This window comes from Heloderma suspectum, chromosome 7 (assembly GCF_057233095.1).
Source record: "Heloderma suspectum isolate Gila_16-S chromosome 7, 16-S_ref, whole genome shotgun sequence".
Taxonomy (NCBI): Eukaryota; Metazoa; Chordata; class Lepidosauria; order Squamata; family Helodermatidae; genus Heloderma; species Heloderma suspectum.
The window spans coordinates 65,299,539-65,326,311 of NC_139464.1; the positions used below are offsets into that span (position 1 = coordinate 65,299,539).

General features: G+C 43.3%; 2 protein-coding genes across 2 annotated transcripts in view; both read right to left on the minus strand.

The window, feature by feature from the left end:
* Positions 1 to 1,157: 1,157 nt before the first annotated feature.
* LOC146339883 (GLIPR1-like protein 1) lies at positions 1,158 to 19,657 on the minus strand. The gene is made up of 6 exons (XM_084810477.1): positions 19,446 to 19,657; positions 12,555 to 12,812; positions 6,966 to 7,069; positions 1,903 to 1,988; positions 1,589 to 1,621; positions 1,158 to 1,500 (listed from the first exon to the last, which is right to left on the minus strand). The coding sequence occupies exons 1-6, from the start codon at positions 19,629 to 19,631 to the stop codon at positions 1,346 to 1,348; spliced, it is 822 nt and encodes a 273-aa protein (XP_084666603.1). The 5' UTR covers positions 19,632 to 19,657; the 3' UTR covers positions 1,158 to 1,345.
* Positions 19,658 to 23,735: 4,078 nt separating this feature from the next.
* LOC146339884 (GLIPR1-like protein 1) overlaps positions 23,736 to 26,773 on the minus strand; it is a 28,456-nt gene continuing 25,418 nt past the window's right edge. Inside the window, exons 5-6 of the mRNA XM_084810474.1 lie at positions 24,496 to 24,525; positions 23,736 to 24,403 (exon numbers count right to left, since the gene is read on the minus strand). Of these exons, the coding sequence (XP_084666600.1) occupies positions 24,249 to 24,403; positions 24,496 to 24,525 (185 nt within the window). The 3' untranslated portion in view covers positions 23,736 to 24,248. The remainder of the gene's footprint in view (positions 24,404 to 24,495; positions 24,526 to 26,773) is intronic.

A 26,773-nucleotide genomic window follows, 5' to 3' on the forward strand; every position in this document is an offset into this window, starting at 1 on the left:
CAGGAGAGGGGGCATGGGGCCAGCAGCCCCCTTCTGTACTGATTTTTCCATGCAGCTCTGCCCAGCCATGAAAAGGTAGAGAGTGGAGATAAGTGCTATGAGAGATGCCTGTATACAAGGTCAGTCTAAATCCTGGAAAAGATCCGAAATCAAAAGGACTGGTTTGTAGTGGGATAGAACGCCAGATGTGAAGAGAGCCTACGTCTACCCAGAAGCTCACTTGATTAGACCCCAAACTCAGATCTTGCTGTTCAAGCCCTGGGTTACTTAATTAGAATCCTTTAGTACTGCTGAAGTGTTGCTTTTCTGAGGAAGCAGAATTAAAACAGATATTTCATAGCACTATATTATGCAGCAGTGCCCTTTTCCCATAGTCCTAGAAAAATTCCTCTTATATGTAAAGTCCCATTCAGTAAAGGTCATTCGCAGCATCAATAAAAAGTTTGTTTGCAGATTCAGCCAGTTTTATTGCATCCTCATGATCCTGGTGGAGGCATTAGTGGTGAATGGCCTAATTGCCCCTTTCATAGCCTCTCTGAATTGCCCCAATGAGAGTTTCTGCTTTTATGGGGGTGGAAGGTTTAATTACTGATTTCCTGTTTGATTATGTGCTGCTTTGTGATGAAAGTAACATGTGGAAAGCACTAATTAAAGCCTTTCCCACTGCAGGAACAGAAACTGACATTGAGCAATTCAGAGAAGCTATACAAGGTTGAATGAACAGGCTACTCTAAATGCCACAGCTGGGATCAACAACAAGCACTAAAACAGGCTGAACCTGCAAACTGGAAATGTTAATTTTAAAGGCACAGGATCCTTGAAAAGCCTTAATAGTGTTTTGGTTGTCCACACTAGACAAACTGATGCTGCAATAGCATTTTATTACAAAAAAGGTCTGAAAGGAACACTAGACTGCAGTGACTTGAAGACAGCATCATATGGATGCTCCATAAACAGTGAGTGAACAAAGGATATAAATTCTAGATAAAAAGCCAGGTGTGGGAACAATCCTAGATTTCCTGACACACAAACTTTCTGTGAGCCAGAAAGATTCCTATTATATTGTGCACTGAACATACCATATATTATTATATTTATATATCTATATACAATGTATATGTGTATTTTTCTGATTTTAAAAATATTCCCTAGTCATTAAGATGGAACAAGTAACTTTTTATAATGTGATAAAATTGCAAGAATCATATAATGACAGTAATCAAATCTACTTTAAAAACATAAAAGTGCAGGAAAATACTATTCATATCCATGTAAATATGAGCTGCTAGTTATCCTAGATATTAATGGGCATGTTAATATTTGCGTTATATACATATCAAATAGTTTATGTTTGCAAATTTAAACCTTGATAACGTTGTTGTAAACAGTAAACAGCTGCAAATGCTAGAAGCATTACTGATGGTCTTAGAACTGCAACAGCAATACAGTATTCATCACACTTAATCCGGTGTTCCCACGGTGGAAACCATCGTGCATAGCCTATTAAAACCAATTAAAATAATTGTTACTTAATATTAATTTGCTTTTTAAGTAAATTTAAGATATAAAATTTAACTGTAATACATACGCTTCATGTTTTCTTTCTCACGTTCAGGATTTCCTGGAAAAAGGGGATATATACGATTTTTTGGAGATAAAAGATTTTGCTGATTGCAACCTGTTTGCTTTGTCTCAAGGAACTAATTGGAAGCCACTGGGAACCAAAACTTCTACATGTATTGTCCTGCCCTGAGTTCCATGCCTTGAACTTATTAGGAAGTCTTATTACAGCATGAAATGATGGAACCCAGAAACTGACTTTCATATATATATATATATATATATGATAATTGCCTTTGTCTTGTTTTCCATGAATATTACTTCATTCAATTCTATACTTACTACAGAGATTATTTTGACAAGTGTCTCCTTCTGGGCATGTGCTACATGGCTGTCCCGCTTTATAAGGTCTCAATGGGTAGTTGCCCCTAAAGAACAAATTTTTCATAATGTATTATGGCATTCAGTACACAAACTAAACTGACGACTGAAATGCAAACTATTGCAAATATATATTTAGATGTAGCAAATAAATAGCCTATGCCTATGTGTTAAGACATCAACTCATACAACTAGGTAACACAGTGGAGTGTCTTGAGTTGAACAGCCTTATGATGTACACTGGATATAAATTGTGACATACACAGAAATAATAAGAAAGCTGTCCTAAGTAGGGTTGAACTGGGAGGAGTGAAGTGATGGATCCTCTGTCACTTCCAAAGCCCTGCCACTCATGCTGATGAGGGTAGACAGACATACCTTGTCTCTTCCTTCGCTGGTGGCTACAGGTCTAATCCTTGGGTGTCACAGGGGAATGAAGGGGCTTTGACTCCAAAGCCAGACGTACTCCTGCAACCAACCAACCAACCAACCCCCACCCACCCCCTTTGGGGCCTATTTCTGAGCAGACACATATAGGATTGTGTTGTCAGTCTTCATGAAACTGAGCTTGCTTATGTCTTTGCAAGTGTACAGAGATGGCCACACAGAACTCTGTCTCTGGTCTGTATGTGTATAAAATTCAGTCGTGCAAAAGGCATGTTGGCTATATGTCCTGAGATTTTATGCTCCTACGTTATACAATGGCTCTATAACTAATGGGAGCAGCTTTTTACTGTAGGCTTTGTTTGAACCCTATAAAAACCCTGGGCTTCAAGCCCTCAGGGTTCCAGTGACTCTAGCTGGTCCCACTTTACTGAAATCACTTGGGTCCTAGCTACCCAAGGCAAGCATCTTCCACTGAAATCACTTGATTGCATGACAAGCCCAGTTAGTCCTGGTTGTTTCCTTGGCTTTCATTCTGCTGAAATCACTCTAAGCAATGGAACCTGGGGTTCTGTTTGAGTCCCACAAACCCCTTTACCTAGAACATGCATTCTGCCCATCTAGGTCCCTGTTTAGCTGAAGTGGTGACATAACTGCAGCCTCTTTTGAGGATTTCTTTAGCTGAAATCTCAGTAGTTTTCCCACACCCCAACACTGTCTGTAGGAAGAATCTAACGAAATCCCAGGAAAAGTATCTTTTAAGCCCTCTCCTGTCTTCTCAAGGTCCATCCTCTTAAAACTGTAACTTCCCCCCATACCTACTTTCCTATCATATGATAGTGTATGTGGAAATTTGGTCTATTTTTGAATGGTTTTGGCAGAAGCCTGGCCACTTTGGTGTAGCTTTGCCCTGGTTGTCTAGTAAGAAGGACTGTGGCCAGGCTTCCTTTTAGGGTCTTCTTTTTGTTTCCTCTTCATCCTCATTGCAATCAAGCTATATTCTCCAGAGAAGCTGGCTTGATATGTAATGTGTCCTGGAGCCCCTTCTGCACAATGAACTTCTGAAAGAGGAAACGAGAAGAAGTGGACTGTGTACAAGGCAGTGGAAACTGGAGTGTGTGAATTAGATAAAGGTAACTCAAATCCCATTGTCCCCATTTCTCACAGTGACCATGTGCAAGGACTAGCCTTGGCGCACTGCACACCGCTACAGACAGGCCTCTGCAAGCTCTTTTCTCCTTCCTGCTCTTGCAATGTCACCTCTGAACCTTTCACTCTCTCCCATCACTGCCCCAAGTTGCTTAGCTCTGACCTCTGTAATTCTCTCAGAACTAGACGAGTGCCATCCACTCAGACTCTCCATGCATGTCTGCAGCCTAGTTTTCTGTGCACCACAGTCTTCAGCTTAGATGCCAAATGGATTTTTCAGCTATTTTCCCCACCATTTGAATTCTGTGCACGGGTGCTTACATTATTCAATTTGCCTTTTGTTTCATTTGCTTAATATGTATAGGCTTGTTAGTAATTTATGAACTGATTGAGTCCATTCTAGAGTTCATATAGTGCCTTTTCCCAACCAGCTAATTCCAAGAGTAATTATTGTGTATATTTCTGATTCTTGTGTGTTCAATCAAATGCCCTTGTTTTCAAAGATATCTATAAGTGTGTGTGCATTGTTGGATTACCTCTGAAGATACACCTATCTCAGGGACCTTTGAAAAATGTATCTCTGAAAGTCTGTACACTTGTACACATATCTGCAGAGGACATTCAGTAATATGTTCCTGTCCAATTGCTAAGATAATCTTTGGAGGGTCTTCTCTGGGTGCTGCTTCCCACAATGGTGCAATGGATGGCTACCAGGAAAATAACCTCTCTGTAGTGCCCCCTGTCCATGGAATGCCCTTCCCAAGGAGATCTGCCTGGTATCTTCACTGTATACATTTAGACACCAGGTTAAGACCTTCCTTTTTAAGTAGGCATTTAGGGCACAATCCTATTGAGAACTGCCTATCCAAAGCAGGGCAGGAGAAGGTTCTTCCGTGCTCCTCCTGCCCTGTATTTTCAGTTGTGGGAGGGCTGAGCGGGGAAGGAGGCTGCTGTACGACACACAGGATGTGTCGTACAGACAGCTACACTCTCCCTGCCCTGGAATGCCTCCAGCCATGCCCCTTTCTGGTCATTCAATGTTCCTCTTGTGAGCGCGGAGGATGGAGCTGTTCCGCGCTGCCTCCAAGGCAGTGCGGGATTGGGGGGAGGTCGGTTCTCCAGGAACTGACCTTGGAGCGCCCTCTCCAAGGTCAGTTCCCGGAAAACACCATATCCTATGGCTGCCTTGCTGCTGTGTAGCGGCCATAGAATTGCTCCCTTAATCTTTAATCTGCTACTTTATTCATTGTACTGCTGGCTCCTCAGTGTTTTTATTATTTTTTAATGTTTGTGATGTTTATATTGTATTATTTTACTTGTATTGTTGTATTCATTTATTTATGGTTATTTTATTGTTGTTGTTTGGTTTTATGACTGTAAACTCCCCCGAAGGACATTTGCCAGCTGGGTGGTATACAGATCTAATAAATAAATAATTAAATAAATGGGGAGGAAGAGATGTTTGTCAGGAACATAGGAAGGGTTAAACCTCACCCTCCGTTTATTATTAAAAACATCACACAACACTGCAGTTGATGTATTTAACATCATGTGTAGTTAGGCCTTAACTTATGGAATTTACTCCAGAGGTGATGGCTACTAGCTTAGCTGACTTTTAAAAAGGGTACTCCGCTACAGTCTGCCATGAAAACGCCAGTGCAAGCGGAGTCCCTCTAGGGGTCAGTAATGACCCGGTGCTTGCACAGCAGGAACCTTTCCTTTAATGAGCCTCGTGTGGCCCAGAGTGGTAGGTGGCAGTATTGCAACCAAAACTCTTCCCACGACCTGAGTTCGATCCCATCGGAAGCCGGGTCTCGGGTAGCCAGCTCAGGTCGACTCAGCCCTCCATCCATCCGAGGTTGGTAAAATGAGTACCCAGCTTGCTGGGGGAAAGGTAGTCACGACTGGGGAAGGCACTGGTAAACCACCCCGCTATAGTCTGCCATGAAAACGCCAGCGCTAGCGGCGTCCCTCTAGGAGTCAGTAATGACCCGGTGCTTGCACAGGAGGAACCTTTCCTTTCCTTAGTCAGATTCATGGCTAGCAGTATGAATGACTTGCAGCCATGATCCCTAAATGGAACATCTATGTTCAGAGATTATATGCCACTGAATACCAGTTGGAAAAAGCAGGGGTGGGGTGGGGTTGGAACAGGTGGCCAGCACCTTCTCATCCTTTTCTGAGAAATGAAAATCAACAAAAGTCATAGCAGATCTAGAACATGCTGCATGCAGACAGTAAAGGAAGAAGTTTGTTCCCCCACAAATTTGTATTGTGATTGAGGGAACTTTAATTGAAGCCTTTCAATTAATACAAATCCTTCCTACGTTTTCTATCTACAGTGTCCCAAGGAAGCCAAGGGATTCTTTGAAAGCTTAATAGCAGCCAAGCCTCCATGAAGGCAGCTTGCCCACCACTATCCCCTGGAATATTGGCTTAACTCTTTGCCTGCTTCTAGACAGTGGGCTCCTAGTGCTACCAGTCAGAAGGTATACTGCAGCAATTCCTTCTTTTTTCCTCTTAATGGATTTTCACCAGGAATGAAAGGGATAGAAGGGGTGGAAAAAAATGGGAGGGCTACGAGTGGAAGATATTGTCATCTGGACCTGCTGTAAAATTCTGAATGAGGTAGGGCAATGGTGCCACAAAAGCCTCAACTGGAAGCAACCAACATTTACGCAGGAGTGAGGACAATAAGGCTCAGTAGGCTTAGTCAGTGCTGCTGTGTGTGAGCTGGTTGTGCATCCTAGAGTACAATTCTCTGAAACACTGCTGTTAGAGGTGCTGTGACAGACACGTAAGACTTCCTCATCTGATCATTTGATGTGGAATGAGCCTCTGAAGTTGGAAAGTCTGAAAGCCACTCGTTTAGAGGATTCATTAACTGGAGCTTTTAGATCATTCCTTTGGAAGACTATACTGAACTGGCGATAAAGTTGACGCCTTTTTACTTGAAAGAAAGCTCCTTTAAATTCAATGACAGTTTAACAAATGAAGTTAAATCTTATCTACTTTGATTGACAGTGGCTCTTCTCTGTGTCAGGCAGGTCTTTCTCAACACCTGCTACCTGATCCTTTACCCGAAGATACTAGAGCGAATGAACCTGGGACCTTCTACATGCAAATTATGTGTTACATTACTGAGCTATGGCCTCCTCCTAGTATGTAAGTTTTGGATTCAGGTGTGACAGAACTAAAAATTGAATACATTTCTACTGTCTCATGTTCTTGAGTTCTTAGCTGTTTTAGAACTGTTGGTGGTTGTTTGTTTTAGGTCAGACAATTCATTGTTAAACAAAGTCATGACTGGATAACAGATGCTTTTGAAGTCATTAATACAAATGTGAATCAACTTACAAAATCCAAAATTACTACCCTCAGTAATGCAACTGCAAACAGCCACATAATTTTGCATTTCAAAATACTTTTTATATGAATAATAAACACAAATCTGAGCTAATATATATTTTCTTTAACATTTGTTAACTTACGGTGGACCATAATTGCACACGACATTTTCAATATTTCTATGGCGACCCAGTTTATGGCAGAAAACAACAGCACAGCCAATCTTATAAGTAGTAGCCCAAACAAGCTGGAAAAAAAGGTTTATTTTATAAAATAAGTTGCAAGCTCTGCTAATAGTTACCCATCTCTAAAATTAAGTTCATCCTCAGATTTCTCCCCTGTAGCTTTATTGGCATTTGGGCAAAGACATCTGTGTACCTAATATTAGTATTCAGCAGAAATGGTTATATGTCAGAGCAGCAATACCATATCTGCAATATTAAAATAAGTTCTATGTAGGGCACAATCCTATGCATGTTTAGACAGAAAACAGTACTACAACCCCTAGTATTCCATGCTGGGCGTTGTAGGACTTTTTTCTGTCTAAACATGCATGGCATTGCACCCTTAAAGAAGTTAATCTTATCCATTGTTTACTGTTTGGATACAAATAAAGAAAATTTTGTAACCATCACCCAAAACTTAATGGCACACCAAATTCTCCAAGTGCTGGTCCTTATGTAGCCAAAACAACACCATTCAAAAACACGAGGGAGGTATAAGAAGGTTCAGGGGAATTCCAAGGTTTGCAGAAATACAAGCAAATGTTAGAAACCTCTCAAAACAGTCCAATGAGGACTGAGCATGCTCAGCAGCCACAGAATGCTGGGTGATGGTTGGAGGGGAGGGAAAATGGAAAACCTGGGGGCAGGGGGAATGGAATATGGCATGTCTGGTGGCTAGAACCCTGAACAGTATTCTCAACATCTTCTTCCAGGTCCCAATTGTATCATACAAATTATAATTTGGTGTTTTGAATTTTAGCAACATTCTGTTTACTGAAAATGTTATGCCACTAGGTACTATAATAACTATGAACTGTAAACAAAGTTTTATTGCATGACCAAAGTTGTCAGAATATTATGTAGTCAGAGAAAGTAAAACAAACATGATCAAGGACATGTATCAGGAAAACAGTAATGCAAATAATCTTCCCATGCGAATTGTGCCTTACACATTAATGAATGAAGATCAACAAAATCATTCCTAATCTTGGAATCACACACAGCAAAATGTGCAACTTATTAGTAACATATCTATCATTACCATTTGATTTTTTAAAAATCAACAATTTGATAGGATGGGCAACCCTGCACCTTATCAAAGAAGGGTGTCTATTGGTTTCATTCCAGGTATTATAAAAACAATGATATAGAACATGCATTAGGTCTTTCATCATCTTTATACCACAAGGGGGAAGTCCTTACATAAAATGGACTATTAAATCATCTCTTCACCAAAGAGTCCATCAACTGGATGTATGGTGAGATAAATGCTTGCTTTAAGATAAAGGCATTGAGTTGCAATAGATGATTTCCTCATTATTTTATCCCATGCATTAGAGGAACATGGGTGTTATACAAAGTTCCTTGTCCTCCTAGCTATATCTATCCTCCAATTTTGCCAAACATTTACAACAAAGTACTAAAGAAGACTCTACTGGTTTATATGTTTAGAGTTTTCTGCAGTTTGATTTCTGTTTTGTTTTAACATTGTATACTGGTTGTTGTTGTTGTTCAGTCATGTTCGACTCTTCGTGACCCCATGGACCATAGCACGCCAGGCCTTCCTGTCCTGCGCTCTCTCCCGGAGCGTGCTCAAGTTCATATTAATTGCATCGGTGATGCTATCTAGCCATCTCATCCTCTGCCGTCCCCTTCTCCTTTTGCCTTCAGTCTTTCCCAGCATCAGGGTCTTTTCCAGAGAGTTTTCTCTTCGCATTAGGTGGCCAAACTATTTGAGCTTCTGCTTCAGTATCTGTCCTTTCAATGAGCACTCAGGGTTGATTTCCTTTAGGATTGACTGATTTGACCTCCTTGCAGTCCAGGGAACTCGTATCTTCTCCAGCACCACAGTTCGAAAGCATCAATTCTTCGGCGCTCAGCCTTCCTTATAGTCCAGCTCTCACAGCCATACATTACTACTGGGAAAACCATAGCTTTGATTAGACGGACTTTTGTCGGCAAGGTGATGTCTCTGCTTCTTACTATGCTGTCTAGGTTTGCCATAGCTTTTCTCCCAAGGAGCAAGCGTCTTTTAATTTCATGGCTACCGTCACCGTCTGCAGTGATCTTGGAGCCCAAGAAAGTAAAATCTGTCACTGCTTCCATTTCTTCCCCTTCTATATGCCAGGAAGTGATAGGGCCAGATGCCATGATCTTAGTTTTCTTAATGTTGAGTTTCAAACCAGCTTTTGCACTCTCCTCTTTCACCCTCAACAAGAGGCTCTTTAGATCCTCTTTGCTTTCTGCCATTAGGGTGGTATCGTCTGCATATCGGAGGTTGTTGATAATTCTCCCAGCAATCTTAATTCCGACCTCTGATTCATCCAACCCGGCATTTCTCATGATGTACTCTGCATATAATTTAAATAAGCAGGGTGACAATATGCAGCCTTGTCGTTCTCCTTTCCCAATTTTGAACCACTCAGTTGTTCCATGTCTGGTTCTTACTGTTGCTTCTTGACCCTCGTACAGGTTTCTCAGGAGACAGGTAAGGTGGTCTGGTACTCCCATCACTTTAAGAATTTGCCACAGTTTGTTCAAAGGCCTTAGCGTAGTCAATGAAGCAGAAATAGACATTTTTCTGGAATTCTCTTGCTTTCTCCATGATGCAGCGAATGTTGGCGATTTGATCTCTAGTTCCTCTGCCTCTTCGAAACCCAGCTTGTACTTCCGGTAGTTCTCGGTTCGCATACTGCTGAAGCCTAGCTTGTAGGATTTTGAGCATCACCTTGCTGGCATGTGAAATGAGCGCAATTGTGCGGTAGTTTGAACACTCTTTGGTGTTGCCCTTCTTTGGAATTGGAATGTAAACTGACCTTTTCCAGTCTCGCGGCCATTGTTGAGTGTTCCAAATTTGTTGGCATATTGAATGCAGCACTTTAACAGCATCATCTTTTAGGATTTTAAATAGCTCGGCTGGAATACTGTCATCTCCGCTAGCTCTGTTGTTACTAATGCTTCCTAAGGCCCACTTGACTTCACTCTCGAGGATGTCCGGCTCAAGTTCAGTGACTGCACTATCATGGCTATCAGGGACATTCAGATCTTTCCTGTATAGTTCTTCTGTGTATTCTTTCCACCTCTTCTTAATCTCATCTGCTTCTGTTAGGTCCCTGCCTTCTTTGTCCTTTATCATGCCCGTCTTTGCACAAAACGTTCCCTTGAGATCTCCAATTTTCTTGAAGAGATCTCTAGTCTTTCCCATTCTGTTGTTTTCCTTGATTTCTTTGCATTGTTCATTTAAGAAGGCCTTCTTGTCTCTCCTTGCTATTCTCTGGAACTCTGCATTCAGTTGGATATATCTTCCCCTTTCTCCCTTGCTTTTCCCTTCCCTTCTTTCCTCAGCGACTTGTAAAGCCTCATCAGACAGCCACTTGGCTTTCTTGCATTTCTTTTTCTTTGGGATAGATTGAGTTGCTGCCTCCTGAACAATGTTATGGACCTCTGTCCATAGTTCCTCAGGCACTCTGTCTATCAGGTCTAATCCCTGAAATCTATTCCTCACCTCCACTGTATATTCATAAGGGATATGATTGAGGTCATACCGGAATGGTTTAGTGGTTTTCCCTACGTTCTTCAATTTAAGCCGAAATTTTGCAAGAAGCAGCTCATGATCTGAGCCACAGTCAGCTCCAGGTCTTGTTTTGACTGACTGTATGGAGCTTCTCCATCTTTGGCTGCAAAGGACATAATCAATCTGATTTCGATATTGACCATCTGGTGATGTCCATGTGTAGAGTCGTCTCTTGTGCTGTTGGAAAAGAGTGTTTGCTATGATCAGCGTGTTCTCTAAGCAAAACTCTATTAGCTTTTATCCTGCTTCATTTTGTACACCAAGGCCATGCCTGCCTGTTATCCCGGTGATTTCTTGACTTCCTACTTTAGCATTCCAATCCCCTATGATGAAGAGGACATCTTTTTTTGGTGTTAGTTCTAGAAGGTGTTGTAGGTCTTCATAGAATCGATCAACCTCAGCTTCTTCGGCATCAGTGGCTGGGGCATAGACTTGAATTACTGTGATGTTGAATGGTTTGTCTTGGATTCGTACTGAGATCATTCTATCATTTTTGAGATTGTACCCCAGTACTGCTTTTCCCACCCTTTTGTTGACTATGAGTGCTACTCCATTTCTTCTAAGGGATTCTTGCCCATAGTAGTAGATATGATGGTCACCTGAATGAAATTCGCCCATGCCTGTCCATTTTAGTTCGCTGATTCCCAAGATGTCGATGTTCAATCTTGCCATCTCATGTTTGACCACCTCCAGCTTACCTTGATTCATTGATCTGACATTCCAGGTTCATAAACAATATTGTTCTTTACAGCATCGGATTTTCTTTTCACCACCAGACACATCCACAGCTGAGTGTCCTTTCGGCTTTGGCCCAGCCGCTTCATTCTTTCTGGCGCTACTTGGAAATACCCTCTGCTCTTCCCCAGTAGTATATTGGACACCTTCCGACCTGAGGGTCTCATCTTCCGGCGTCATATCTTTTAGCCTTGTGATACGTTCCATGGGGTTTTCTTGGCGAGAATACTGGAGTGGGTTGCCATTTCCTTCTCCAGTGGACCACATTTGTCAGAACTCTCTGCCATGACCTGTCCGTCTTGGGTGGCCCTGCACGGCATAGCTTATGGCTTCACTGAGTTATGCAAGCCCCTACACCACAACAAGGCAGTGATCCATAAACAAGGCAGTGATCCAAGGCAGTGATCCAACACTGTATACTACTTTGTGCATTTTAATAGAGAAGTTGTATTATGAATTAAGAAATAAATAAAATAAACACCTGTGCCCCCCTCCCCTGGCTGCCGCTACAGACTTTCCCGTAACAATAGGAGTTGCTTGAAAAGGAACAGATTGCCACAGTTTTGAATGGCATCCCATCATACTTCGGACAAATTCACATCAGCTTGTTTTGGGGATACACTCAAAAATATCCTGGTACCATTCACACCAAATTCCATGTGGAGTCACTGTTTATTGCTCCACTTCTGCCTTTGTAGGAAATTAAGTCCCTTGCCTGTTGTGAGCGATGCCCAATGGGTACTCATTCATAAAAAATTCTTGAGCTGCTTGGTATATTGTGCACAGAGGCTATTCCAAGACAGTTTGCTCTTCCTTTTTATGGTAAGAACTCTGCTAGTATGTATACACATGCCCTACAAGATTTAGTGCTGGTTTTCTGCTGGTAGCTCAGGGAGTTTTTACAGATTTTACAAGAAAGAACCTTCCACCATTCTGATCTATAAGAGCCTGCAATTTGAGTAAGCTTATACAAATGCAACTGAAGTGATTTTTTTTTCCATTCAGAAATGTAGAAATTATCTCTAAATTAATTTCAACCATTCTTTGTTATTTATAAACTGCCATAACTGTGATTACTTCAAAGAGTATGATTACAGAACCCCTATTAGCTACTTCATATATTTGTTGTCTCAGATGATCCAGGTTCTTGATGTTTCACTCAAAAATTTAAAATTACTTGAACAGATAATAAAAGTTACCTGAGAATAAGCACTGCATAGTTGTGTACATGAGTTGTTCTGGTAATTGTAGAAAACGACCTCTGAGTACCATGTATTCATGGCACCAGTAAAATTAAATGGTCTTCTGCGGGCATTTCCATACCATAGATTTTCTCCTGGGGGGTTAAATTTAGGATCAGGATGGCCTCCTCCTATTTTCTTCCTTAATTGGTTATGTTCAAAAACACATCTGTGTCCCCATGCTCTAGCTGTTTTAGCTAAAGCTAGATCCCATGTCTGAAAAATATGATGGTATAATGCACTGCTTTTATCACATTTTTATTAGCTGACTTCTACTACGGGTATAAATATACTAATATAACATCTTCAGTTCTCTTAACATTTAAAATGCAAATATTTATTTGGATGACTTTGCATCAAGTTATTTTCCTTCTAGTATAGCTAGTGAATAGTCTGGTAGCAACCCAGGCAATTATAGATACTCATGGGCAGAGCAATCCTATAGGGGTGGAGGAGGAAGAATCCATGACGGAAGAAGTGCCAAATCCAAAGCCCTGCTGAGCTCATGCTGGGGCAGCAGGTGGTAGTGGCAGCTTTTCTCTCTCCCCCCACCACTCCCCCTCCATGTTTTTGTTGGCCCTGGCAGAACTTTTTTTATTTTCCCTACCATTTCTACCATTGGGACCGAAAATAACTATGCCAGGGGTGTGTTGGGGGAATGTGAGACTTTGGATCCTACAGATCACCTCCTCTACCATCTGCCTTTTTTCTTCCACCCACAAACCACTCTATCCTCCTGTGAAAAGGCAGGTCTGCAATATCCTCTGAATTCTGGGACACCCTGCCCAGGGCTGTAAGATTGCGCCCTTAGAAAGTGTCTGAAAAACCTCCTCATAATAGGAGAGCTTGTTTTTCAAGAACATAACTTGATGAATGTGCAATACTCTTTTTTCCTTTCTAAAATTTGTAACACACTTTCCTCAAAGCAGCTAACACTACAGATTTAAAGCAATCACCAATAAAAATAATACTGGCCTAGTAAATAAAGCAGCAGAAATATTACTAAAATCAACACTAGATCTCAATTACCCATCACACAGATAGTGATTAGAGTATACAGTTGGAGTATATGGAAGCCAGGGGAAGTGCTAAGTACTGAAAAGACCCGGGGCTCAGGGCATAACACAAAAAAAAAGAGACACATTTGCATATACTAATTTACATATGCAATATGTGCATAATTAGAAATAATTACTATAATTTAAATTTTATAGAAGGCAAGCCAATTGATTGCTTTCAGGACAGAACTGTGCAATGTCCAAATCATACTTGTGTAAAACTTAATCTCCATGCACCCACACTTTTCCTTGGTCTTTCAAGACCCAAATCCAGATGGGGAGGATGGAATGCCTCAGATCATCAAACAGCTGTATGGCACCTTAAACATTTACCAATTAATTGCAAACTGAACATGGCACACTGGCAAGGGAGAGTGTGGGAATGTATTGTAGACTATAATAACCCATGCTCTTAGGCTGCAAACTTACACAATTACTAGGGAGTAGCCCCCATTAAACATAATGGGATTTACTTCTGAGTCAATCCTCACTTGCACTCCCCAATCACCAACAAGTCCAACAGCACCAGACAGAGATCTCAGGACTGGAGGATGTTGGTCTGCTGCTCCTGATCCCCAGACCTGGTGAGGAGGCAGAGAGAGCTGCTGCCAAAGGTGACTCCTCATTTGTTTCAAATACTTTATTTTGGTAGTTTCTGGCATTCTAGAACATATCTGTTTTTACAGTTCTTGAGTTCTAATTTCTGGAAATCCTAAAATCTACACCAGCTGTTGCAATATTAAGTTTCCACAACCTCATCATTATACAACACGGAGGGAGCAATCCGATGGCAGCTAGTCAGCAGCTAGATGGCCGTAGGATATGTCGGTTTCCTGGAACCGACCTCAGAGCCCACATTCCAAAGTCAGTTCCCGGAGAACCGACCTTACCCCTCTCCTGTGCTGCCTTGCAGGCAGCTCGGAATGGCCCCGTGCTCCAAAGAGGAGTGTGGAGTGGCGAAAATGGGGCGTTCCGGGGCGGGGAAGGCACAAATGCCAGTATAACACATCCTATGTGTCATCTGGCAGCCTCCTCCCCTGCTCCGCCTCCCCATGGCTAGACAGCCAAAATTGGCTGTCTAGCCACAAATGCAGGGCAGCTGAAGCTCAGAAGGGACGATACCCTCCATGCTTCTCCTGCCCTGCAATGGATAGGCAGTTGCCTCTGAGTTCGGAGGCAGCAGTCTATCCCCATAAGATTGAGCTCTTAAAGTACCAAAATGCATAGCTGGATACCTTTATTTGGACCAACCAAAATTCCTAATAAAGGTATTGCCCAACTGTGGATTTTGAGTTTTTATTTCTCATGGACCAGCATGGCTACCTTTGTTGTTGATTGTTTGCTTTTTAAATTACCAAAGTTATCAATCCCCAGGCTTCTCTCTAGATCCAGATATTAGAACTATCTCCAGGGTGGGTAAGGCAAGTTTGAGCACATTTACTAAGGAGTAAGTCTCCAATCCTACATACACTTACCTGAGAGTAAATCCCTTTGAACTCAGTATGACTTACTTCTGAGTAACCATGTTTAGGATTACATTTTTTAATGTAGTCCTGAACATGTTTCCCCATCCACAAATCTCTCTGTACCCCCAGTTATTTCCCGACCTCACATAAATTCCGATACCACCTCAGCTACCTTTTCCCATACCACAGGTCTCAATAGCCATGTCTGCCTCAGCTAGATATTTGTAGGGATGGCAGAGAATTCCGCCACGGATCTCGGGGAGGCCAAATGCCAGTGCATTTGGCCCCCCGAAATCTCTGGCAGAACGGTCTGCCACCCCCCCGCCACCCCCCGTGGATCCCCCCAGGACGAGACTTACCTGGGGCGGATCTTCCGGGCGGCGGCGGCTCTGGTGGCGGCTGTGGCGGCAGCTGGTCTTCCGACTGGCTGCCGCCGCCGCCATTTGCAGTTTTTTTTTTTTTTTTACAGACGTGATAGGCTACGTAAGTTTTTACGTAGCCTAAAACGTCTGGGTAAAAAAAAAAAAACGTACGCAAATGGCGGCGGCCGGCCATAGCTGCCGCCATTTGTGTACGCCTTTTTTTTTTTTTTACCCAGATGTTTTAGGCTACGTAAAAATTTACGTAGCCTATCACGTCTGTAAAAAGACGAAGACGGCGAAAATAAGGGGAACGCAAATAGCGTCCGCTACGCTATTTGCGTTCCCCTTATTTTCGCCGTCATAGTCTACGTAAATATTTACGTAGATTAAGACGGCCAAAAAGAAGGAATGCAAATGGCAGCGGCCGTAGCCATTTGCATATGCGGGTTTTTTTGTTTTTGTTTTTTTACCCAGAGCCCTCCGCGGCCGGAAATCCGGCTGCGGACGGCTCTGGCCTGGCTGGGCCTGGCCGGCTGCTCTGCGGAGCTGCCGCGGAGCATAGCCGGCCGCGGAGGATTCTGGGGGGGAGGAACGGAGCGCCTCCCCCCCCCGGCCAGGATTCCGGGGGGAGGGACAGAACGCCTCCCCTCCCTCACCATCAGCATAATCCGCGAAAGGTAAGTGATTTTCGTACATCCCTAGATATTTGGCTGACTGAAGCAGAGCATCAAATGGTGCATCCCCACCCTAAACCCCAGTCAAGGTGCATAGTAGGATTCAAAGTCAGTCAAGTTGTTTTGGCCCCTGAGGCAGAAAATCCTTTAAGCACCTCTCCCCTTCCCTGGAAGTGAAAATATAATAATTAATACTTTAAATAATGAAGAATTTGTTCCTCAGCTGTCAGGCTCTAAACTGCATGTGTGGTCTTTAAAGGACTCTGTCTCCTAAGTACACCTTTATTTGTAAAAAAGGGATGTGTAGTCAGGGGAGAGATTAGCATTTGATTTCAGAAAAAAACCCTCAGGCAGAAAGATTCAAGGAAGGCAGCAGAAGGGGAAGCACCTGTGGGCAAAACCCCAGCTAATTCAGGGGGATCAGATGCAATAGAGATAATCAGGACTCCTTTACCTTTATTTCATCAAGAGCTATTTTTTCCAGTTACATGAAAAGCAATATCTTTCAAAATAACTTTGTGTACAGTGGACTCCTGTCCATGAAAGGTTATTAGCCATAGTAAATTTGTGAGTCTTTAAGGTGCCACAAGGCATTGTGGCTTTTGAACACAAAAGAGTAAGAACCTCCTATTTTCTTCCCACTTCTATTCACCTTTCTCTAGCCTAGTGCAAACTTCTGATGCCAAGGAGAACCATGCACCCACATGGATTATGCAAAAAGCAAGTGCACTCCAGGAAGATGACTGGAGAGCCAAGAAGCTCCAGACATAAACAAGCCAGCCAGCAAGCAGTACACTCATACATTACCTTGTCCCAAATTCAGACACTGCTGCTCATTCAAACCCTTTTTGCAAGCAAATCCACCTCTGTTTTCCCTCAAGGTTTGAAGGAAGCCACAGATGAGGAAGTCCTCTAGCACTCAATCTGATATGTGAGCAGTCAATGTGCCTGCTCTTCCTCTTGTCAGAGCCTTGCTGCCTGCAATGGCCCAGGGCACAAGTGCCATTGCTTAGTAGAAATTGGCTGGGCAGGTTGTGCAGAGTCACACTCTGAGAAAGTGGGGTGACAGTGGAGCTGTCAGGCAATTTTGGACTCTGGACTTAATTGAAAATAATGAGTAGACTGGAAGGAAAGGTGGTAGTCTCTCTTCTAGTTTAAAAGGCTGGTGCCTTCATGTTACACTCCCTATTAATCTGTTAAGGGAGTGAGTCCTACAGTCTCCTAGTAACTGTAAGGCTACTGAGTTCAGAGGGAAGAAGCAGGTTGGTATTAAGGCAGATGGCTGGGGAAGCTCTAAAGATCTGGGGCACTGCTCAGAAAATCCAGGGCCCATGCCTAGGTGGTCAAGTCTTAACACTGCCCACGATGGGTGGGAGCACAGAATCATAGAATTGGAAAGGGCCTACAAGACCATCCAGTCCAACCCCCTGCTCAGTGCAGGAAGCCTGATTCCCAGGCAGTCTCCCATCCAAGTACTAACCAGGGCTGACCCTGCTTAGCTTCCAAGATCAGACGAGATCAGGCGCATCCAGCCCTTTGCTCGGCAGATAATCTTTTAAGTGGGGATTCCTTTAGTGCAGAGACAAGAGGCGTGCTAAGAGTTTTGCCCACCCTGCATCCTTCCCAATGGGGGAAAGCATGGGCTGGGTGAAGCGATGCCATTGCCTGGGTGGCTTCACCTGCATTTCCCCACTGGGATGGATACGGTGCGCTAGGGGACTCCCTGCTGTTACATCCCATCATGACTGGGGAGAAAAGCAGGGCTTCCCTTTAGTGTACCACTTGCCCTTCCAGTTGGGAGGATGAGTGGCATGCAGGGGAATTCCTGCTATTTCCTATTACTGATAGTAGATAATAGCAGATTCCTTTCCCTACTAGCCCTGAAGGGGCGGGTCTTGGGGAAGGGGCAGAGCCTGGGGAGGGACCTCAGCAGAGTCCCTGTCAGCTGGGCTGGTTCCCCATCCCTAACCTAAATGGGGTCCCTGTAAGTAGAATTTTAGCACCCATCTATTCACTCCTTTGGTACAAAGAAAAGAGCTGCCCTTGGAAACAACGCTGGGGAAGTGGGGAAACCTACCTCCTTCAAAATATTGAGCAGCTTGGCATATACCTCAGAGTACAGTGGCATGCATTGTGACACACACACACGCAATGTACTTGATTCCAACACCACCACACCATTTTCAGTGTCACTGATAATCATTCAATGAAACTGGAGGAATATTAAATCCCACTGGATTATGGGTGGGAGGAAAAGGTCACAGCTACTTTTTAGGGTCATGACAAAGCTTTCACTGAACTGAGTTCAGGACAAACTTTCACTGTGTGTGGTTTAGGGGGAGGCAGACTTATCACCCCTTCCCTCAAATTGTTTTTGCTTATAGTTATTCCACAAAGGGTGTCATAAATGGCTAACTCAGACTAACTATTAAGGATGTGTCAACACCTGTCAGGGCCTAAACTGATTAGGGATTTAGTTCTGGAATCAGATTTAGGATTAAGCCCTAGAAAATGTAAGGGCTTGTGAACAAAGGTGAAATGCCTTTTCCTTTCTCAGACTACCCCCATAACTCAGTCTCACATAGGTTTGGAGTCTAAGCTTGGGTCTAAGTCTACTTAAAAATTACCCATTAGCAGCAGTAAATATTGTATTAACTTTTTAAGAACCAATACTCTGTCCTCATTCTAGGATGTAAGTCTTCAGAGACACCATGTGTGGTGTACATTTAAATAAAAAGATAATCCTCAAAGAACACTGAGCCACTCTAAGACATTTTGCTGCCTGAGGCAGAACATCAAATGATGCCCAGCATCTGCTCTTGTTAAATTACATACTATCCAAGGCTGGCCAATTTATTTAGGTAATTACAGAAAATTCCAGACGTGCCTCTTTCTGGGAAAATAAAACAAAAAATTTAAAAGTACCTTTTTTTTGGTCCTCTCATGACACCCAAAATCAGTTACCTGCAACACCTCCCTTCTGTTACCTCATGGTAATATTTGTCCTTCAGAATAGTTAGCTCTTTAAATGACAGACACTGGATATTTGCACGCCACCCTGTCTTGGAAAAGGGTAGTACACAGTGCCGCCTTCCCCAGTCTGGTGTCCTCCAGACGTGTTGGACTACAACTCCCAGAATCCCCCAGCCAGGACACCAGGATGGGGAAGGCTTGGGTGGTGGAATAAATTGGAGGCTTCTCCTTTAAGCTCACGTCTGGCACGAAACGTTTCACTTCCCCGCCAGCTGCCTCGGCCCCCGCTATCTTCCAGAGTCTTTCCGGCACACACCATATAAAACATGTTGGAGGCAGCGGGGGTGACTCCCGAGCGAAGTCGGTTGTGGGCGTCGAGATACTGGTGGATAAAGGCCCTGTCGGTGATTTGGGGATAGGCTCCTGGTCGGAAGCCCTTCCTGCCGCGCCTGCCCGCGACGGCGACGAGCCCCAGCACGACCCACAGCCAGAGCCTCGTCATGGTAGTAGCGTCCTGCGAGGAACACGTCGGGTGGGGCGCGCACTGACGGTTCCCCTCCAACGGTCGCGGGGAGGAATCCGTGTTTCAGGGGCTATAGAGTTTCGACCGTGCAGCGCCGCCCTATCCACGTCTAATCAGAAGTAAATCACATTGTGTCCAGCAGGGTTTGCTCCCCAATAAGCGTGCATAGGATTTCAGCCTTCTCCTGGCTGGATTTTTTTTTTTTCCTGCAGCTTCCAGGATTTAAACCTCCTGAGCTCTGGCTGGCTGAAATTAAGCCATTGCGCTCTGCTCTTCACATACTGGACAGCAAAGTCTTATTCACGCCTACGCAGCCCTATTGAGTTCAATATGAATTACTCCTATAATGGTCCATAGGATTGCAGCTCAGCACTGCTATCTAACCAAGCATACTCAAGACTAAGTCCTACCGAATTTAATAGGACTTTCCTGCAAGAGCGTTTAGGAACATTGTAGCCTTGAGCATCCTTCAGGATCCACAGGTCATGGAACAGTCAAGACTCTTGAACTTTTCATCCTAAAACACTGGCTCGATATTGCAGTGTTCTGAAAAAGTGAGCATTGAGTCTCTACAATGCAGCAAATTAATTAAATATATAGCTGATACAGGGGGGGGGAACCTTTCAGGTGTAAATGGACTACTGTAATTTGTTGGAGATGGGACTGCTCTTGAATGAAGGGAACTTGAACACTGGTGTCAGGATGGTGAAGGATTCTGAAGAGCTAGAAAAAGTGTGTTGTAGAAAAAGATCTCTCCAAACTTGGGTGAATGGAGAAAAATGGGTAAATACAGCAAATAAGTGTAAAGTGATGCACATGGGGGTCAAAAATCCTATCTTCACATATGTACTGATGGCATCTGAACTGAGGGTGCCTAATCAGGAAAGACTTTGGGATTGTTGTGGACAGTTAAAAGAACAATAACCACCACATTGACCCAATGTGTGGTACTTGTGAAAAAGGTGAATTCCATGCTAGGGATCATTAGCATCAACCACCCTTGAATATATATTATAAAGGACAGTATATGCATCCTTGAAAACTGCCACTATCAAAATGTTTTTAATAGATCTACAATCAAACTTTGAACATTCCAAAGCATTTGGGGGGAAAATAGGGGCTGACAGTGGGGGCTTTTTTGTGGCAGCTGTGATTAACCCCCCCCATATCCTGTAACATTGCAAATGTCTGGGGATATGCTGGGGGGGGGGGCTTAGACAGCTCTACTCTTCTATCATCTTTGCTTAAAATAAAACTGCAATCCTATGCGGTTACCTAGGAGTAAGTCCCATTGAATTCACTAGGGTTGCTTATGAGTAGACATTTATAGGATTGCTTTCTTTTAAAAATCCCCAGTGCGGCTCACCAACCTCTTAAGAATTTTTTGCTGCCCCGCTCCCAGTTTCACACCTGCCTAATTCTCAAGTTCAAAGTTTTCTCCAGTGGTTCCAGTGAGGGGTATTGTTTATATTGTCTACTTGGATTTTCAAAAGTCTTTTAACATATTCCTCTACTAAAGACTCTTGAGCAAAATTAGCAGTCATGCAATAAGAGGAGAGGTCCTCTTATGGATTGGTAACTGATTAAAGAACAGAAAGCAGAGAATAGGAATAAATGGTAAATTATCACAATGGAGGGATGAAAACAGTGGGGTCCCACAAAGATCTGTATTGGGACCTGTGCTTTTTAACATGTTCATAAATAATCTGGAATTAGGAGTAAGCAGTGAGGTGGCCAAGTTTGCGGATGACACCAAATTATTTGGGGTGCTTAAAGCAAAAAGAGAGTGCAGAGCTCCAAAAGGCCCTCTCCAAACTGGAGGATAAAAATGGCAAATCTGGTTCAATGTAAGCACGTGTAAAGTGATGCATGTTGGGGCAAAAATCCCAACTTCATATATACACTGATGGGATCTGAGTTAGAGATGACTGGCCAAGAAAAAGATGTTGGGGTTGTAGTGGCCGTCTCAATGAAAATGTCTATCCAGTGCGCAGTTGCTGTGGAAAAGGCAAATTCTATGTTAGGCATAATTAGGAAAGGCATCAAAAATAAAACTGCCAATATCATACTGCCCTTGTACAAACCTATGGTGCAACCACACTTCGGAATACTGGGTAGAGTTCTGGTTGCTGCACCTTAAAATAAATATCGTAGAGTTGGAAAAATGCAGAAAAGGGCAACTAAAATGATCAAGGGGGCTGGAAGGAATTCCCATAAGAGGAAAGCATAGGAAAAAAGGTGAGTAAGGGAGACATGAGGTGCACAAAATTATACATGGGGTGGAGACAGTGGAAAGACATTTTCTCCCTCATAATCCTAGAACCCATGGTCATCCCATGAAGCTGACTGGTGGAAGATTCAGGACAGATAAAAGGAAGTACTTTTAAAACCATAGTTAAAACTATGGAATTTGCCAACATAAGATGTAGTAATGGTCATCAATTTGGATGGCTTTAAAAGGGGATTACACAAATTCATGGAGGATAAAGTTACAGTGGCTACATGTCATTATGGCTATATGCTACCTTCATATCAAAGGCAGTGTGCCTATGTACACCAGTTGCTGGGAAACACGAATGGGAGGGTGCTGTTGCACTCATGTCCTTGTGGGTTTTCTACAGGCAGCTGGTTGACCGCTATATGAACAAAATGTTGGGCTAGATGGACGCATGGTCTGGTCCAGCATGGTTCTTCTTATGTTGTTACATACTTTTGAGATGTGGAAAAGTACATTATCCCCACAGTGAGATTATATTCTCACATGTGCTAGATACAATATTTTGAGAACACATTGACCAAAGGCTTCAAATGTATTAATGTGATAGCACCCAGTGAATGGTTGGACAATCTGCTCACTAACTCAGTCGAAACAGAAGTCCTACAAGTGGTGGGAATTGCTCAAGGAATGAACTGTAATGCCTTTCACATGTGCTGGTGCAAGCTCTCCTGCTGCCTGAGGTGGGAGAACATGCCTATGCCACTGCATGCCACTCTCCCACCCCCTTGCAGTTGTGGTTGCATGCCTTAGAGTAAAACAGAGGATGGGTGTCTGCTCTGGAGAGTTTCACCAACTTTGATTTCCTGCTGTGGCAAATGCCACAGCAGAGCACCCACTGGAGGAGACCTTCCTCTGTGTGTGTGTGTGTGTGTGTGCGTGTGTATATATGTATGTGGGGGAGTGTACAATTTGCTGTCCTCCTACTCTGCCACCTGGGAGCCGGTGTGGAGTGGTGTAATGATAAGTTTGCAGTTTCACTCCAATGGGGTGTGTGGCAGCAGCGTCTCCAGCCAAGGACAGATTTTGCACTAGGTAGGGGACCTAGAGGCAGGGTTGCCTCATATATGCCTTTTCTGTGCGTTATTTTAAGGCTACAGAGTATACTTAAAAGACAAGCCAATGGATTCCCCTTTTTGCTATACCCAGTGATCTTTCCCAATGCAAGGTGGCAATGCACAAAGGAATCAAACATAAATGTATTAGTTACTGATAATGCTTCTGTGAAAGTTATCTTGTCAGTACTGAGAATGTTCAGGCTGTAACCTAATTATAGGACCCTCCCTTCTGTTAATGTACTTGTCTAGGGCAGCCTTGTGTCAATCTCCACGGTATCAGGCTCAGGAGAAGTTTGTACTTGAATCTGGACCTTGGGTGTGCTCTCTAGGTCAGCGTCCTTGATGTCAGTTGTTTCAACTGAAACCTGAAGTAAAGTAAGCAAGGAGGTACTGCTCTGTTGACCTGGCACAAAGCCAGGCTCCTATTATTCATACCAGGCTTGGCCACCCCAGAAGCTTCATAGTGCCTGCAAGTTGCCGGGGTCACTGTTGCATACTGCTATCGCTTTCTGCACTTGCAGAGGTCTCAGAGGCGTATGCACATTCAGTCTACAGTAGCTCACTATGTGAGGATCCATCTCAGCCCCTGAGGTTTCTGGTCAAGACCTGCACACAGTGGGATCCTATGGATTAGAAAGGCCCACAGAATTACGGCACAATGAAGTCCAAGAAAACCCTTTCCCTTCCTCACCTCTGCCCAAATGGGACTCACCTCAGTCGAGGACAGAAGGCAGCAGTTGGGACAGTAGTAGGCTTGGGATCAAGTTTGTACCATCCTAACAGCCCTATTAGCAAATGGCTCACAGCATCAGGACATAAATAATTTCACCAGTTGAACTACTTAATTCTTGAGCATAATCTCCAACTATTCAGCATTTGGAGTAATAGGAATTGGAAACAATGTCTGGAGTCAGATGGGCCACACTGTGAAATTTATCACATAAACATTTTTAGTTATAGCATGTGAATAATGCCAAATAATTAAACTTATCTTTAAGATGCTTGCTTGGTCTTTTTTCACATAACATTGAATATCACTATCTATTCTACTTTATATTAGTATCTTCTAGATTTAAAAATATTCACACATTTCCTTAATACAGAACAAGTTTTTTACAATTTGAAAAAGATCAGTGCATTATATGAAACAATGAAATGAACTGAATCTAGTTTTAAAACATGAAACAGAGGAAAATAATTTAATCATTCCTGTAAATGTAGTTTGTTAATTACCCAAGAAATTTAAAGGAAATGTACTGGAGATTATTTTTGAAAACTTAAACCTGGATAACGGACTCTTAAGTAGTAAACAGCTGCAAATACTAGAAACAATGACAACGGCCTTAAAATTGCAACAGCAAGGCAGGCTTTATCACACTCAATCTTCATTGGAAAGGATGGGTACCAGTTTGAATAGCCTATTTAAAAAAATGTAAAAGTTTTTTTTAACTGAATGTGAATTGTGTTTTTGAAGTAAATTTAAAATATAAAATAGAATTGTAATACATACTGGTATTTTCTGTGTCACGTACAGGATTTTCTGGAAAAAAAATAGTTATAACAAGTAAAGAAAGCTTTTAAAATACTAATATTTTACCCTGGGTTTTGTTTCTTCTGAGGCACAATACAATATGGAACATGACAGCATTTCTATTGAATTCTCACAACTGAAATGTACATCAATTTATTTTAAAAGTAAATTCAAAACCCCTTCCTTGTCTCCAATCTCTTAGGCTTTAAGTAGACTATGAATAGCGAAGTTTAACAACCAAATTAACCATTCCAATTGCCTGAAAGTTCTTACAGGACAGTAATTATGACAGCACTGTCTGGGTTCTTTCCCCTCCCATTACCAGGTTTCTGGAGGTTTGCCTCCTTTCCTTTCAGGGGACAAATTGAGTTAAAACACACCAAGGATGAGGAAACTGCTTTTCCAGTAAACAGAGCCATTTTATCTGCCCCCACTCTTCCTAATTGCTTGGGATTGGAAGTTATGCTTGGCATTTACACTCCCAAGTAGAATAGGGAAACTAAGCATATGAATAACTGCTGATCAAAGTGGGTCTTATTATATCAACTGGCGTAGGCAATATGGAACTTCCTCTTTTTATTGCAGTTCAGGTAGGAGAGAAGTTCCCTTGCTTAAACAAATATTCAGAGGGAAGTTGATTCCCAGCCAATTTAGTGCTTCAAACAAAAAGGTGACTTCATAATTGAGGTGCATGTTGGTTCTTCTACTGTAGTCTTCTATATTATACATTCCCTTTGTTTCTCTGCATATCTAAGCAATGCACTAATTGTCAGGATTGATTCTGAGTGCAGGGAGATAGTTAGCAGCTCAGATTCAGAAGAGGAACAGCCAGAACTGGGGGGTGCATTTTCCCAAGTCAGTTCAGATTTGGGTAGGCATGCTTCTCAGGTTACTACCACATGGCCGGGCATGAAGCCCCCCCCCTTGCCCCCCTCTCTGTCAGAAGCCAGGAGGAGAAGGAGTGGGGGCTGTGACCTAAGAGATGCTAGACTATGGCGCAGAGCTAAGAGGGCAACGTCAGGGGCGAAGCTCAGACGGTCCATCCAGTTAGCGATGCATGAGAGGCATTGTAGGGAAGCATCACTGGAAGGGTGGGACATCCCTCCCTAAGTTAGTCTAGCCAGTAAGCCTCACTTCAAACTGTAGGCAAGGTGGGTGTTCCCATTTGAATCCCCTGGAGGCATTCCTTTGTAGCCTGAGAGTCTTTGAGGATTTGCATCTGCAATGAACCTGTTGATAATGAAGGCTTGAGACTGAAGCCTCTCTATTTGTGTCTGTGAGTGCATAAGGAAAGAGGAGGCCAAGGGAAATGTGTCAGCTTGGCCAGTTTGAAGTGAGGCTTGCTGGCTAGACTAACTTATGTCCCGCACTTCCAGTGATGCTTCCTCACGTCACCTCTCATGCATTGCTAACCGGGTCGACTGTCTGAGCTCCGCCCCTGACGTTTCCCTCTTAGCTCTGAGCCATAGTCTAGCATCTCCTAGGTCACAGCCCCCACTCTCCTCCTCCTCCTGGCTTCTCATGGTGGGGGGCAAGGGGGGGGGGCTTCAGGCCTGGCCATCTGGTAGTTAGTGTCAGGAGCGCCCTAGTGGCCTCTTTCAGTACACTCCAATAGCCAACTCAAGACACAGACAAAAGGATTCTTTTTAAGGCTTTAATCCTTTTACAACTTAATGACTCTTTCAGATGCTATCACCAGCGACTAAGCAATGAACAGCGGAGTAGCCTATGCTCCGGGTAGGCAGTTGGTCCCAGTTTGAAGGAGAATCACTTGAAGACCCTGAACTTATGGGCTAGGGAGAGATCCTCCCTCTTTCCCTTGGGTCCACGGGACGCAGCCGTTGCTTGCGTGCCAAACGGGCGCTACGCCTGCTTTCCGCACCGTCCATCGCTCGTCGCTCCCTGCGTCTGCATCGAGCGTCTAGCAAGCCCCCCTCCCGCACTCTCTCACTGCCCGGGTCACTATCTATCTCAGGAATGCCAGCAGGAGGAATCTCTGCCAGCTGCTGTGCCTGTGAGGGATGAGCTGGCTCCTCTCCCACAGATTGCTGATCCTCCTCAGAATCAGGACTGCTCTGGGGTTCTATCGGCTCAGTTTCCACCCTGACAGTAACCTGAGAAGCACACCTACCCATATCTGAACTGGCTTGGGAAAATGCACCCCCTGGTTCTGGCTGTTCCTCTTCTGAATCTGAGCCGCTAACTATCTCCCTGCGCTCAGAATCAATCCTGACACTAATATACCCAATACTAATTA

Coding starts and splice junctions, on each gene's coding strand:
- LOC146339883 (XM_084810477.1), bottom strand. CDS start 19,631: ATGACGAGGCTCTGGCTGTGGGTCGTGCTGGGGCTCGTCGCCGTCGCG. Junction 12,813..19,445: donor CCTCCAACATGTTTTATATG/GTGTGTGCCGGA, acceptor CATATTTTTCAG/ACATGGGATCTAGCTTTAGC. Junction 1,622..1,902: donor TTGTCAAAATAATCTCTGTA/GTAAGTATAGAA, acceptor CCCTTTTTCCAG/GAAATCCTGAACGTGAGAAA.